General features: G+C 37.8%; 1 protein-coding gene across 1 annotated transcript in view; it reads right to left on the minus strand.

The window, feature by feature from the left end:
- DOCK4 (dedicator of cytokinesis 4) overlaps window positions 1–17,010 on the minus strand; it is a 418,723-nt gene that overhangs the window by 174,738 nt on the left and 226,975 nt on the right. Inside the window, exons 9-12 of the mRNA XM_036897350.2 lie at window positions 11,827–11,908; window positions 11,254–11,314; window positions 6,174–6,306; window positions 2,343–2,431 (exon numbers count right to left, since the gene is read on the minus strand). Of these exons, the coding sequence (XP_036753245.2) occupies window positions 2,343–2,431; window positions 6,174–6,306; window positions 11,254–11,314; window positions 11,827–11,908 (365 nt within the window). The remainder of the gene's footprint in view (window positions 1–2,342; window positions 2,432–6,173; window positions 6,307–11,253; window positions 11,315–11,826; window positions 11,909–17,010) is intronic.

Genomic DNA, 17,010 nt, shown 5'->3' on the forward strand with positions numbered 1-17,010 from the left:
GCTATATTCTCTAAGAGATGACTCACATCTGTAAGCAGAGAGAAATTTGTGTTCTAGCTTGTCTGGAACCCTGACCTCATAATATAAAGGATCAGTTATGTTAGGAATCTATTTGGAGGTAAGAAATCAAAGTCCATTATTGAAAACTTTACCCTGATTCAAAAGGCACATGGGTATCACATCAGAGTTTGGGTAATGATATATTTAAACAATCCAACAACGGAGGAATTTTGTTCTGCACACTGGAAAAAGGAAAGGCTTAGGAGTCAATGAAAGAAGCATATGGGAGCAGGCTAACATACGCTGCCAGTGAAGGCTGCATCTATGATGGCCGGGAAAGAAGGGGTGGTATGAGAAAAATTAATGTCAGGGTTAGTTTTCTATTTGTTTATTCACATAGGCAGCAAATGCAAGCAAATTAAGAGTAACAGGAATCTTCGGGAGAAAGAAGTTATACAATGCTATAGATTCCTCTACCCACAGTTCATGTGTGAAGGACAGGAGCAAGGCCTAATGAATTTGTGTGGCATAGAAATAACTTAAAAAAAAATCCTTTAAAGTGAGTCCAGAGTAGCACTGTCTAATGGAAATATAATTTGATCCAATGAAATATAATTTCTAGTAGCTATGTTAAAAAAGTAAAAAGGAAACATAAAACTAATTTTAGTATTATATTTTATTTAACCCAGTATCTCCATAATGTTCTTTCAACATGTAATCAATATAAATATTAATGGAATATTTTACATTCTTTTTATTGGACCAAGTCTTCAAAATCCAGTTATGTATTTTAAAATTACAGCACACCCCAATCCCAGTGCTGTACAAGTCTCGTGTCAATAGCCAGATGTGGCTGGTGCCTGCCAAATATGCAGAACAGGTCTAGAGTGTACTTAATGATGAAAAATCATCCATGGTATCAAGAAACACCAAGAGATTTAAAACAAAACTACAGGATGTGGCTAGAAGTCTACGAATGCATTTGGCAGCTTACCATCTCACTAAGGGCATATTTAAATTAAATCATTTGGTCCCTACCCAGTAAATGCTATTACAATTGTTTCATGGGAAATGCAAAGACAAGTGTACATGTATCACTTCACATTGTCTTCCACTACTACCATCTCTTCCTGGTCCTTGAGGGACTCTGCCCCCAACAGTAAGTGCTCCAAGCCTCTTGTTTATTTAGAGGTAGATGTAGAACTTTGTGTCAATTAAATAAAAGCCAATTACCTCTCCAACTCTTGGGAAAGGGAGGAGAAAACTGACCTCACCACTCACTACAGCCTGAAGTGTTGCCTCATGTATGAGTTGTGAATACTTAAGGCTTTCACTGAACTGACCACTCTCTCTCTGAAGGTTCTTTTCCTTTGTGGGTTATTGTGACCTAGTAAGATGTGCACAGGTCTGAAAAAAGGTGGTCTGAATTTAAATTCTTGTTCTTCTAAATTACCAGGCAGGTTGGACTGTAACACCAGTGTCTGTATTTAAGTTCCTTTAAAAATCTAGTCTTAAAAAACAATGCATTCAGTTCAAATAACAGATTACTTTATTTGAAGTTTCTTGATATCAACAAAAGCCCACAACTACACAGTTTATTTTGCTTCAACATGGGTTTGAAGGGGGATAGAGAGCAAACAATATTTGCCAAGTTTTTGTCTATTGACTAAACTTAAAGATGCACTACACATGCTACATCTTAATGTAATATATTCTATAATGTTACTAGTATAAGACTATGCACCATCTAATATATATAACTTATAATGCTCAGTAATATTGCAGTTCCTTTCTGAACAGTATGCACACATTTTTTCTCCATGACACTGTAGTCAACGTCACTTTCCTTCTTAGCCAGTTTCAATATGTGAGCCTGTGTGTTTGTTCTCTAGGACAATAATGTTGTCCCAGCTACAGGCAGAGAGACATGTCTTTTCTGGATCTTAGGGACAGATTTGTGCTCATTGAACCTATTCCACCACAACAGTCATGAAGCCAAGCACATCTGTGATTTGGTTCTTAGTAATTAGTAACACCTTGGAGGTCCCAAGACTTGGTACTGCCAAACAAATTCAGAGACTGTGCCTTGTTTCAAACCAGAATGGAATATATATATATATATATATATATATATATATATATATATATATATATATATATATATACACACATATAAAAGAAAGAGTTATAGCAACACAACAGAATGTTAACTGTACATTTTTAAAGTTAGGGATTGAATAGAGAGAAACAAAGGGCAAGTCACTTCCTTCTGACACAGACAAATAAAGGGAAGGACCTGCTACGAAAAGTGTAGGGAGAGTCAGTCAGCCCCATATACTTGCCTGCGTTGGAGCCAGTCAAATTATAACGTGCATTCAGCTTTCTGATGATGTTCTCATGGATCTGGTACCACTCACTCTCTGTGTTACACCTATGGAAACAGTAACATTCTGTTAAGTGTGGGTGATGCATGACATCGAGCAAGGACCTTAATAGCACATCTGGGATTTTTGGTATAACCACCATAACGTACTTCCTTAAACCTCCCTGGAGTTCCCAAAAATCCAAAGTTAATGTCAACTTTAGCATAGTCCCTCCAAGATGAGCAGGTATATCCATACCTGGTAATGCATGACCACCTACCTCATGCCAGAAGCAGCCGGGATGAACAATTCACAGACTACAAGAGCCCTCTGCCCCACCAAAATCTCAGAGAACAATATATACAGTAGAAGGCAGTACAAATTAAGAGTCTTACTCCTTCCTCATTACTAAGTAAGTTCAGTCCTTTGGGCAAGTTATTTACCCTCTCTGGATTTCTACATCTATGCGAAGGGGGTAAGATATCAGAACACTAAATAAGCTCGGGTTTAGGATAATGCCAGGCACATAGCAAATGCTCAATAAATGTTCATTATCATTGGCGAGTTTCCACCTACTATAACATGACCAAGATTGGCTAGCATAAAAATGCAACAAATCAAGCAAAATTAAATGGAGGTTAACACAAAAAGCAGAATTAAATTCTGCACTGGCAAAAGACTGGCAGGATTTACCAAAGGGTGATTAAAGTATCCTCCCCATTTTTCCACTTCTGGGCTAAAAGTCATCTTTCTTTTTACTCTCACAGCCATCTGTACCTTGTTTTAGGTCTTGCCACTTGCTAGTTCATGTTATCTTTGTTTGTATGGTGTGGTTCACCTAGAAGACTTTTAAGCTTCTTGAGGATTGGATCTAGGACAGGTTGGTATCTGTGTCCCTCTCAGTACTCTGAACATTGTGGGTACTTAAAAAGGATCAGCTGCATGAATGAATGGAGGGATGTCCCTCTGACTGGTAACTCTCAGTGGTTCATAAGTGTCTGGGTTTGCTATCCCTCCTTACTGGCACTACTTTCTCAGCCAGTCTAGAGAAAGCCTCCCTTATCTGGACACATTTTCAAATTCACTATTATCTTTTATTAGCCACAAATGTTTCCTCCCAAGAGTCCTAAATATAAAGATTCTATACACTATCAATCAAAGTGTTCCAGAGTACAGATTCCTCATGATCTTGTCCATAGCAGCTAATTCACAATTTGCTTACATATTTATTTATTTCACAACCATAGGCTTTTCCAAGATGAACATGATAGTGGCCATTTTCGGGCCAGTTACAGTAGGATACGAAAGAGAGCACTGAATCTTGGAAGGCTGGAAATTAAGATGAAATGAAGCCAACACACCCAATTGCTATTTAGTACATTCTGCCTCTAGTTTTCTTATTTCACCTCAGTGGGGAAGGAAGAAGGATGGCTTGCTTCCTATTAGATAGTTAAGTGACTCCAGAATTCATGCTTTTAACCTGCAAAACTCCACATAAAATCAAAGTTCCTAAAATAGATGACTGAAATATCTTCCAGGCTCAGATGAGATATTTGTTATTATTCTGTATGTGAGTCCCAGATGGGCTGAGAATTCAGTCACCTTAATAAGCAGAAATTTCTTCCAAATTGTTTCTAACAGGCACTTCCCTAATGTATTTTACTAAATTCACACTTTTTTTCTTAATCTACAGTAATTTTTTTTTGACTGGCTAACATTCCTCCTGTAACAGCTTCATGCTTTTATGAATTGGCATTTTTGAGGGCTCTCTCTTCTAGCAAGAATAAGTCAAAACCTTATTAGATGGCTGAAAAAAAAAGCAAGACAATAATAACCATAAAGAGCAGTATGATCTATTTGTAGAGAGCGAGGGTCTCCCATAGGCCGAGCTGGAATTCACAGGTCTTCTTCAGCTGGCTGCCTAATCAAGGGTGAGGTATGCAACTGTTGGTCCCTCAGATTTCCCAGTGGCAATATAAATAGAGCATCTGCTACCCACACCTGGAAGGACTACTCTAAAAAACGGTGAGATGGTGAGAAATTCTAGTTTTCTTAAAAAGCAATGCCACATAAAATCATTATCACGTTAGTGTGAGACAGTGGTGGGAAACAACATCCAGAAGCATACAACCTGGCAGCATGAGAGTTCAGGTTCTGGAGTCAGTCCTGACTTCAGATCTGATTAGCCAGGTGATTTGGGTGTTACTTCGCCTTTCTGTCCCCTAAAGTGGGAAATGGAGCCAGCAGCATCTGCTTCATGGATTCATCGTGAGGATACAGTGGCATGATCCAGGCAGAGTGTTAACGCAGTTCTTTGTACACATGATGGCCATTATCGCCACTATTATTTGAAATAAATTGTTTTATGATCACCAGTAGAATATGGAAAGGATTATCATAGGCTTAAGCCCAACCACTGAAGTTGAGGGCTGTCATGAGATAAAAAGAGTTAGCAAGTTTTACTACTCACTAGTTTCACCACAAGTTTTCATGTTTCAAATCAAGGTCACAGATTTTATCCCTCTTAAAAGAGATGATTTCTGCTCCTAAACCACGGGCTACAGACAAATCCTTGTCACCTAATTAGCACACGCTTGGCAAAGATCCGGGAGGCACTGGTTGGAGCATGGATAAATCCATGAAACCCTGTAGCACTGGTCAAAATTTGAAGCATATGTCCCACTGTCAGTGGGCCACTTATGTACCTCCACATATGAATAAACTATTGCGATACACTGAATCTATTAACTAACAGACAGACGAGAAAACCTAAGCAAGCTCACTCATGGAGGTGGTCAGTGGAGTGGTCTTCAAACCTGAAATGTGGACACCACCACCTCACATGCCCGCGACCTCCCTGGGCCCCTGGGGGTACTTAAGGTGAGGTGATCCAAAACCATGTGTATTTTTAGAATCACATACCTTAGGATTTGGAATACATGAAGTGATTTTCTTAGTCAATTGTTATGAACTGAACTGCATCTCTGGCAAAAAAGATATGTTGAAGTCATAACCCCTAGAACCTCAGAATGTGACCTTATTTGGGAACAGGGTCTTTATGCAGGTAATCAAGTAAAATTTAGGTCATTAGGGTAGTCCCTAACCAATTATAACTATGCCCTTGTTAAAAGGGGAAATTTGGACACAACAACAGACACACACATGGAAATGCCATGGGAAGATAAAGGCAGAGATTGGGTGATATACTGGCAAGTCACAGAACACCAAAGATTGCCAGCAAACCACCAGAAACTTGGAGAGAGGGCCAGGGATCAGATTCTCCCTCACAGTCCTCAGAAGGAATCAGCCCAGCCAACACTTTAATCTCGGGCTTGACCTCTAGAACTGAGAGACCATAGATTTCTGCTGTTTAAGCCTCCCTGTTCGTCGCGCTTTGTTAGGGCAGCCCTAGCAAACTAATAATCTGAAGTAGGAGGAAAGTCACTTATCTGAGCTTCCTTTTCCTAAGTCTAACTCATTTATATTAAAAACTATTCCCATTTTCCAAGAAAAAATTAACTCCCTGAGGGTAAAGACATGTTAGGTTTTTAAATTCACAGGAGGTACCTATGCAGTGGATGGTATACCCAACTGGTACACTGCACTCTTTGGTTCTCAATTTCATGACTGCTGTGACTGGCAAATGGTGATTTGTGGGCTCACTGGGAGTGAGTCCACAGATTACTGAGTTGCTGAGGAATGGCCGGCCCATCCCTTGTGCATCCACTACCTACGTAAAGCAACATTCACCAAGCAGGTCCCACATATCCCTCTGCACCTGCCCAGCCCCACCACGTGAGCGCTTCTTACATGTACACTTTCAGGATGAGGTCATCTTTTGTCTCCCCTGTCAGCAGGTCAGCAATGCTAAGAACTGCACAGCCAAAGGGTCGCCGGTACTGGACACTACAGGCATTCTTTTTTTCTCCTGCCCCCATTCGACCTGTTCAGTTAAAAAGCAAACATGGCTCATGTAGTCATTTGATCAGTGCGTCTTAAACAGACAAACAAACAATTACAAGATAGGCCATAGGAAATGGAACTGGGTGATGGAAAGGAGACAGGTTTGGGGCAATAGAAGACGTAACTTCAGTTCTGGATTCTCCTTTCCAACCACCTTAAACTCAGATGCCATCTATGAAAAGGAAGAGTGGAACTGATTCCAAGATTGGAACCACCCTCACAGATTTATGAAGGCACCTCAGGAGGTTTGTGTCAATAAAGGCAGCAATAGTGCCTATTTTTCTATTTTTAAAAGTGTCCTAATTTAAAAAACTATTTCAAATATTTCACACTTGAAAGGAAGAACTTTGAGATTACCTGAAGGTACAGCAAGTAAGAATAGGTGATCAAATGAGCATACCCTTTCCTGACCCAGGGCTCAGGTTGGCTATAACTCAGCCAATCACTGAAATCCTGATCACTTGGGATGGTTTTCACTCTGACACAATTTCAACTCATTTAAACCGTTATATATTTTTAAGTATGTTATTGCAGTACTTTTAAATTTACTACTGTACTTAATTGCCAGTAGATTATTTTGAAGAGAGAAAGTAGAAAGTACATTGAAGCTAAAATATAACAAGTTAATGTGAGGAAAAATAATGAAAGAAATCTGCAAGTCTATTTCCAGATGCTTGCTAACAGATCTGTAAGTTATTATTGTCTGAGTGAAATTCTCCTATAACACATCTAGATGACTCTAGTACTTCCCATATCCAGTGTTTAATAGAAAAAAGAAAAAAGGGTGGGGGATGACAGTATCCAATTTGGTTTTCATTTAGCAGTAATAAAACTGCCTTTGCAATACATTATTTTCAGGGGAATACTTAGAAATAACAGCCTGAAAACCTCTAATTTTGCAGTTAGAATCAGAACTAAAACCCAGTCAAGTAAGTCCATTGCTTTTGTGATGTGCAAAACGTAAGAACTTTTGATACCATGTGTTCATGACCTGATGCTGTAACACGTATCTAAATTTCAGTCTAGGTTTAAAAAGAAACTCACCTGCAAGTCAAACACTTCACAATGACATATTTGAATTTATTCATCAATGATTCATACTTTTATTTACAGAATTGATTTAAATAAATGTAAAACTTTGGTCACTCATTAAATGGAAAAAAGTCTAGTTTTTCTCTATTTTGAATATTATTACAGACTGAACTACGATGAAATATATACTCCAATGTTTACCAATATCACAATTTAAAATATATTTTTTTCTTACTTTAGTAAATGCAAGATGACAAAATGGTTAGAAGATTTCTGAATGCTGTAATTCAAAGGTATTTAACATCGTTCAAGAAATTTATTGGTGGAAAAAAAAAAAACTCTAGCAAGATATTCCCGCAAACTTCTAGTTCTAACTTCCTAGGCATTTATACACAGTATGCATATCACTCCAATTTTTTCTACCCCCTTCAGATAGAACTGAACAAAAAACTGTGAGTGCTTGAAGTGGGCTGCAAAATAAGGAGATGCAGAAGCATTTTCTCAGGATAACTTGAGAAGACTCCCCAAGGAGGTTTCTATCACTCTGACCATTGTGGAACCTAAGCCAAACCTCCACATCACTCAGGTCTTCAGACACTCAGTTTGAAGTTTTCTTTTCTGACTCTGTGTGCACCATAGCTTTGGACACCAAAACTTTGGTCTAATTACTGTTCTGGAAAGACTAATGATGCCAGCCCTGGTGTTCCCAACTGTAGGATTAATAAGAGTTCACAGTTCTGGTCAGATTTCTAGAAATATTCTCTAAGCAGGAATAGGAAAAGGTATAAATATTTAGTAGTATTTAGTAAAAATTGTACAAACAGGGCGAATATATTTGTAAGTGACATATCCAATAAGGGGTTAACATCCAAAATATATAAAGAACTCACATGCCTCAACAACCAAAAAGAAAATAACCTGATTAAAAAATGGGCAGAGGATCTGAACAGACACTTCTCCAAAGAAGAAATTCAGATGGCCAACAGGCACATGAAAAGATGCTCCATATCACTAATTATCAGGGAAATGCAAATAAAAACCACAATGAGATATCACCTCACACCAGTTAGGATGGCCAACAACCAAAAGACAAACAACAACAAATGCTGGTGAGGATGCAGAGAAAAGGGAACCCTCCTACACTGCTGTTGAGAATGTAAGCTAGTTCAACCATTGTGGAAAGCAATATGGAGGTTCCTCAAAAAACTAAAAATAGAAATACCATTTGACCCAGGTATTCCACTCCTAGGAATTTATCCAAAGAATATAATTTCTCAGATTCAAAAAGACATATGCACCCCTATTTTTATTGCAGCACTATTTATAATAGCCAAATACGGAAGCAACCTAAGTGTCCATCAGTAGATGAATGGATAAAGAAGATGTGGTACATATATACAATGAAATACTATTCAGCCATAAGAAACAAATCCTACCTTTTGCAACAACATGGATGGAGCTGGAGGATATTATGCTCAGTGAAATAAGCCAGGCAGAGAAAGACAAGTGCCAAATGATTTCCCTCATTTGTGGGGTATAACAATGAAGCAAAACTGAAGGAACAAAATAGCAACAGACTCACAGACTCCAAGAAGGGACTACCGGTTACCAAAGGGGAGGGGTGGGGGAGGGCGGGTGGGGAGGGAGGTAGAAGGGGATTGAGGGGTATTATGATTGGCACACATGGTGTGGGGCAGATCATGAGAAAGACAGTGTAGCACAGAGATGGCAAATAGTGACTCTGTGACATCTTACTACACCGATGGACAGTGACAGTGACTGCAGTGGGGCATGGGGTGGGACTCGATAATATGGGTGAATGTAGTAACCACATTGTTTTTTCATATGAAACCTTCATAAGAGTGTATATCAATAATACCTTAGGACAAAATAAATAAATAAAATAAAATAATAAAGTATTCAGTATCAAAAAAAAAATTGTACAAAGAGCTAGAAGTCAAAAAGGGAGACACAGAAATGGAAAAAATTAAACAGGAGAGGCAGAAGGATAGGACTCTACTTATTTCTCATTTTCCTCCCTTCTTTCCAATCAGAAATCCAGGTTTAAATCCTGAGGCAAGGTGCTATTGCTCTTTTGCTTTCTGCAGTCAGTGAGGGTCAGTGTGCCCTTTTCCTACTAAAGCAAGTACAAGGTTGCATTCTAGAAAAAGTAAGAATTATCTGCTCTTAATTTTCCATCTCAGCACTGCAGCAGACTAAGTCTTAACTTTTTTTAGAGTTTCTTACTTGCAGCTTATTTCTCCTCAGTCTCAAAGTATCAAGCCAGAAAACATGACCATGGGGTAAATTTTGCAGTAATCTCAGTAAAGTATTAATTTGACCAAAGCTTGGGGGTAAAGGGTGGGTAGGTAATTTCTGATTCAACATTTATTCTGAAACGTGAAAGATCATAATAGTCTTAATTAAGAATACCATTGCTAATCAAACGCCATGTATTTGGAAGGCAGCCCTACAACGGGTTAATACTGCTAACATGGCTTCCTTGGCAATTATCCTTCAGAAGGAGGACACAGCGGCCCAGGCCGTGTGGTCGCTCTGACACATTGTGTGTCTACTGCCCCAAAGCTGTAGGTACCTTTATAAAAAAGTTCTGAAAGCAAAAGTATTTTACTTTTTATGTCAATGCTATAGAAGATTATATTCAAATTTTAGCAATGTTTACATGAAGATATCCAAAACCACATTTTACATTAACAACTGGTATTACAAATTTGAATTTTAAAAAATCACAAAGAATTACATAACAAACAACACCCCTGCCATTCTGGGGACAAACCCAAGCTTTAGCTCATAAAGATATAGCAGCAGGCATTTCAGCTTCTCCAACGTTTTAAATGATTCTTTCCAAATTTTTTCCCACATACTCATTTATAAAAAGAAAATCAAAACACAACTGGAAACAGTGCACTTTTGAAAAAATTTCTACTGTCCCTTAAATATAAAAATAGCATAAGACAATAATAGGTTTTCCAAAGAGCTTTTTATGAAAAATAATATAGAGATAATTTATGTTGGAATGACATGTTTTATAGCCTCTCTCAATACACACTGCAGTTATCATGTGCATTGGATAAAAGACTATAACAATAAAGATGACTCCACAGGACAGCATGCGATATATTACTACCCTGCAGAAGTATTCCCAAACAAGAAATGCAGCAGAGTTAGTCAAGAGGTGGGAACCAGTTGTCCATACCAGCTGGCTAGCTTTTAACAGAAAAAATTCCTCATTTTACCTAGTTCCTCTACCATAAAAATTCCTGCTTTTAGAGGCATTTTGTGTGTAAAACAGGCTGAAGATATTCTAGCTCTGTTGTATAAGTTTGTGGTAGAACACCTAAGGTGTGTTCTGCAAGATGTTAATAGATATTACATTGTATAAATGTTTCTACAGTCAAATCAAATTCGGGGAAAGCCTATGGTCAACAAACTTATAGAGGCATTTGTATTTTTCCCTATAGGTCTTCTCAACCTCTTTAATAAGCTGATGATTATACAAGTGAAAAAAAAATATAGGATCCAGGATTTCATAACCCTTTCTTATAGCAGTTTCTGTGATAATAGTCTGCACCATCCCACTCTGAAAAATTCTAACTGGTGTAAAGTTTTCATAAACCTGTAGGAAATCTAGCTCCTAAAAGTTTAATTTATGCTGTTAATAGAAATTAAAATTTAAAAGGCAAATACCAAATTTCTCAATCAAATACATTCAGGAAGGCCAACAAAACAAAATGAAACACAACAAACCACCTAAAAACTTACAGGGTCTCCTTTCTGATCCAGACAGCAAGTAAATCACAACTATACAGACACCTCTCAGCATTTCTTCTCCGGTTGTGTGTGTGTGTACCACATTGGCAAGTGTTGTACTTACCGATTCGGATGATGTGCACGGTGATATAGATGTCCCTTCTTAGCTCGCTGCTACCCAAATCCTACCAAAAAACAGTCTGGTTATTTCAGAACTCACAATTTATGAAGAAGGATTTAAAGGGCAGAGCCCATTATGTTCACAAATAACAGAAGAAAGACAATAACTAACACAGACACTCTTAATGGAATTTTTGTAGCAGAAGCATAAAGCTCAAATCCTGCTCTGAAAATACAACTACAATCAGCTTTACCGTAAATCTACTAGGTTAAATAATATTAAAAGAAGAACCCATTCTTATTTCAATCTCCTGCTCATTCTTTCAACATTTATTAAGTACATACTAAATAGAATGTGCTAAGCTGTACTTGGGCAACAGTGGAACAACATGCACTAAAGGAACAAAGGTGAGAGTGCGGATGGGGGTATTCAGAATTCTGGGCACTACTGTAATTTGGGTGTTATTTATGAAGTTGAAGCAAAGCCACTATGTTCTCTCACAATTATTTGCTTTTCTTAAATGATATAAAGGACATTGGAAGACTCTGCCTCCAGGGTAAAACAAGATCCACTTACCACAAAGAGAGAGCAATGTCGTTCTGGCTTATCTGGAGCTTTGGGAAGCCCATTTCTATTCAGCCGCAAGAAAAATCTCTCACTACAAAAGAAATGAAGCGTAATATTTTGAAAACTACTTAATATTTAAGAACTCATCACTTTTCTAGTTGGTCTTCATCCTGAGAGCGAAGCTCAAAACTTATGAAGTCTTGCATCTGACACTGAAATTACTTATATAAATTAGAAGAGCATCTGACAATAAAAATTCGTTTCATTGCGGGTAACAGTGGAAACACAGCAACTGCAAAAGCAGAAAACATAACTACATAAGCAAACAAAAGATCAACTTTTAAAAGAACAGGTTTCCATCCATGATAACACTTTTATCATTGTAAAAAGTAGAAACAAGTACACTAGAGGAAAAAATATAATCTGACACATGTTGTGTGTTTGTACTTAAGAATTTTTTCCAATGTTTTGCAGCACAGTATTAAATTAGCATCATATAAGGACATCATTCTGAATGGTCGCCATCTATTAGGAGGCTTAATTTCTTATGCTCTTATAAATCTATAATCCAAAACTCAAAAAGAGGGTCCAAGAAATGTAACTTGAATTTTCTTTGATCCACAAAGGAACAGAAGACTTCAAACTCCCCATAAAATGTGCACATGAAAATGCAGTGCAACCTAGATTTAATGCAAACACAATGCTATAGATCAGCCACTAAATAGATACTTGTAAACACCATTTAGATCCAAGGTAATGTGTTAACACTATTTATGTTTAAAAAAATAAAATAAAATGAGGAGCAACCCAGGAAAAATTAATCTACCAGCTACCATGAGTTTCTGAATTTTCATATCCTGGTGCCTATGAGAGAATCAAATGGCTGGTTGCCTCAGGCAGAGAACACACAGCCAACATCCACGGAACATGAAATCAGCACATGGGGTGGCCCTGGTTAGTGTAGCTGCAGCCTAGGAAACAGCAGGGTAGAGGAGTCTACAGGAGGGAGCCTGAGCAGCCACGACGTGTCTGTGCTTGCTCATTACTCAGTCCTCAGTCCTTGCCGGGAATAATGGCTCTGTCATCCAAAATCTCCCATCTTCCACACAGGGGCAGAAATGAGGACAATAATCAGATCTCCAAGGAGGCATTTGTATTTGAATTTATGGCTGCTTTGAAACATTTATATTCTCTTTTGGGATCTAAATCTAGATAGATATATGTAACAGAGTCAACTACCTGGCTTACCTTGCCTTGTTTTTTATTGTGCCTATTCCTGACTACTCATATTTGCAATAGCAATGAATAGATATTTCTATGGGGTTGTTTCCACATCTACTACCTATGTTTTTCCTCAGAGCAGTGGCTGATGGGTTCTGAACAAAGAGGATATAAACTGCTGCAAGGAATTCTCAAATGAAGTGGAAGTTCCCATATGATACAATTCTGAAGTAGAGACTGGGAATGCCAGATTCAACTGAGGATGCAGTGAAATTAACCTCATCCAGCTGTAATTCAAGGAAAAGAAAAAAGCTTTCTTCACAGTGAAAGAGAATTCACTATTATTTCAAATTTAAGATCTGCTAAAAGGAAATGTGCAAAAAATCATCTTGGGATAAAAGAACTATACTTTAATCATATTAGGTAATACTATTGTTTTGAGAAATTGCCATTTGATGGGCACGATCCTAAGGACTTTACATGGACTAACTCATTTTATTCTCACTATGCCCTTAGGAAGTTGGTACTGTTATTGTGCCCATTTGATAGATGGGGAGGCTGAGAAACAGTAAAGAGTTTTGCCCAAGATCACAGAACTGGTGTGTGGCTGGGTAGGGTTTCTATTTCGAAACCTTTGAACTTCATCTGAATGCCATGAGGTAAATTCTTTCTCTGCTTTATAGAAATATTGAGCAAATATTTCCACAGTATTGAGATAAGGGAGAAATCATTCATCTGCTCAGGACACCCATTGATCAGCAACGCCTGGTTCCATGAGTTTAGGGTAATTTTCCCCACACCTTTCCTGGGCTAACAGGAATGAAATAAGTGGGAATGTTCATTTGGCAGACTTCAAAGCAGTCCCTCTTTTGCTAGTATTTCTTGGTACTTTTTCAAGGAAACATACCCAGAAAAATGACTTGGGAAATAAATTATTTTACTAAACAAATTCAAAAGTCCAAAAAGATTTAAGAATTTGGTTTTAATTAATTAAAACTCCTGAGATGTAAGACTGGTATTTGGTTTTGCTTCTCAGTCATCAGCCACTTACTAATGTAGAATGTTTATTCGTTAAAGTTTAGTGCCAGACACAAGCAATGTCACCGTTTCCCCCCTCCTGCATCACAGACAGTATGCTCTACTTTACATTTTCTGAGATGCAATTATGCTTCAGGCTCCTCTTTATCACTACTGAAACATTTGAAACAAATTCCACTTTATGTTCTGACTGTCCAATATAAAAGGATGAATACCAATAAGATTATTATAGAAAAGTCAATAAAGCATTTTCGATATTAAAACTTTAACATGATATAAAATACTACACCATATTTGCAAGTTTTATCAATATTTTGGTAAAACAATGTTCCTAAAGTATTCTATTTCAGAAAGATACTCCTTTTTCTCTGTCACTATTTTAATTTCACTAGTCTAGACAGAATCCTGATTATGCAAGTATTATACTATATCATGTCCTGTTTCAGAAAGAATATCAATATGTCCTAAGCCAATGACATATCCCTTAGCTTAAGCATGGCTTAAGGGGAAGATAAAAATAGACTGAAGATGGGTACTGTGGAGAAATAAATCATGTGCAGATTTTTTTTAAACCAGACTTCTTTTAAAAGGAAAAAGAAAACCTTTGTGGCCAATCAAAAAGTTCTTTTTTATTCATTTGATGACAAGTTGCTACACAAACTCAATCAACGTCTCTTCCACTTAGGGGACACAGCAACTACTTAATCACCAAAAGGTTTCAGAGGAAAAAAGAACCCATAGCAAGCACTTCAGAATCTCTGGATTACAAATAAGTACCCAGGTACACTCTCATGCCTGCTTGGAGAATACCAAACTGGATGCCTTAAAGGCCTGGGGGAGAACTGAATGAGTCAATGATATTTCTTCTTGGCACATGATCTAAAATTCTCTCACAAACTTTTGTGGGCACAACAAAAGGTGTTTTCATTTCTCTACTGTAAGTCAAAGAGTGGCATCTCTGATAGAAAACAAAACTAGATTTTGTGAATTTAAAAAGTGCCTTATAAGATGTGCATACCCCCATTTCATCATGCACACTTTTTTCTTCCTAATCAGAAGAGGTTCGTGCATTCCTTTCTATTACATTGTGAGTAACTAGAGTAGAGGCCCATGATTATTATTAACCTTTACAGCCCCAGCTGCTAGACAATGATTTGGTACCTCCTTAGTGTTTAAAGAATGAACAAAGTCAATCTTTTAGGAAAAATATACAACAATACACAAATAATTGGGAAGCTTTAATTCTGTCCCAACTTTCCTTCCCTTCCTCTTAATGTCTTTTACTTTATGGTAGGGAAATGTATGAAATTCTCCAAAGACACATTTCAATCAATGGTGCCTCACCACCAGATGTGAGTTATCTAATTAACTTCACAGCACCTCCAGATTTTAGATCATGCCATTTAACCTTGTCCCTCATACCCATTTTATATCTTTATTATATAAAATATATAATAATGGAAACATTCACAGTAACATTATATGTTTTCAAATGAGAATAATGTCTCCTTCCTCATCATCAAAGAATGAATAAGGAAACAGAACACTTCTGGAAACATTGAGAAATGAGGGTTTATATTATTATTAGCAGAGAAAAATCATCATCATTTGACTTTCCCTTATATTGCCATGTTCTCCCAGAGGAAATTTCACTGCCAGAGAAATTTAGTGTCCACCTGCATTCCATGTGTGAGCCCTTATAAATCATTCTATTATAAATCAACAATAACAAATACTTTCCTTGGAAATAAAGAATAAAAATCACAATCATTTATTATTTATAACCTGCTTTCTTCTAACAAAGACTTGTGGAAACCAAGATAATGACATAAAAGTATAAATAAGCAACCCTAACATTATCCCTGGGGAAAAATAATGCACAAGTAGATCTATACCTTGTGCTATGTACTATCACTTATGCTTTGCATGGATTTTCTCACATAATTCTCACAACCACCCCCTATGAAGTAGGAACTACTCCCCCATCTCCATCTTACATATGAGAAAGTTGGGGCTTGGAAATATTAGGTACGTTGGCCAAAGGAACATGGTCTGTCAGGAATGAAGACAGGAAACTAATTTCCAGGGGCTGACTCGAGTCTCGGCTCTTAATCACAGCACTACACTATCTTTAAAAGGGTGCAAAGTGTGCTGGCTGCCCGGAGGTGGCTGCTGGACCAAAAAGCCTTAGTGTTCAGTGTGGCACCAAAGAAGGGTGAGAGGAATGCTCAGTGGTAAACAGAAGAGACCCTCTGGCCTTCTCACCCAGGGGCTCCTACCCTGGTGAACAACATCCTCCTGTGGAGCTGTATAAAACCCAGGCCCTACCCTGGAGATCCTGATTCATTAGGTCAAGATAGACCTAAAATCTCTTCTGCTTGTTTAAAAGCCCAGTCATGATTAAGGACCACTGTTTTGATCCAAATGCCCAGGCCCTGACAACTTAGAATTGCTGCCTTTTGTCACTCATATATGCCAAGAAACAGGTAACAAATGCGTGATATTTTGAGGTCAAAGATTTTTCCCGTCTTCCTCCAACTGCAAGACTGACAGAAACAACAGAGTTTTTCCTTGCCAATAAATGAAAGCAACCCCTCAAGCAAGCCTTCCTGGATAAAGCTATTCATGTGCTTTCTAATTCTAAAGCTAGAGCAACATTAGGCTTATGAGCTCTTTTTATTAAAGGGAAAGGGAAAGAGGATGGCTGATACCAGGGCTTCTGTAGCAGTTTACCTAAAGAGCAGACAGACACTGGATTTTCTTTTACTAACATTAATATCCAAGCCCAGATTCACTTACAGATTCCTGAGGGTGAGGGACAAAGCAGCCAGCTAACATGATGGCTTTGCTAGGACACTAACAGATTGGGCTTTAGTTGAATGATACAAGGGGAAGTAATTTTTTAAACTATAGCCAACTGGATTGTCAATTTTG

Source organism: Manis pentadactyla, chromosome 7, assembly GCF_030020395.1.
Source record: "Manis pentadactyla isolate mManPen7 chromosome 7, mManPen7.hap1, whole genome shotgun sequence".
NCBI classification, from domain to species: Eukaryota; Metazoa; Chordata; class Mammalia; order Pholidota; family Manidae; genus Manis; species Manis pentadactyla.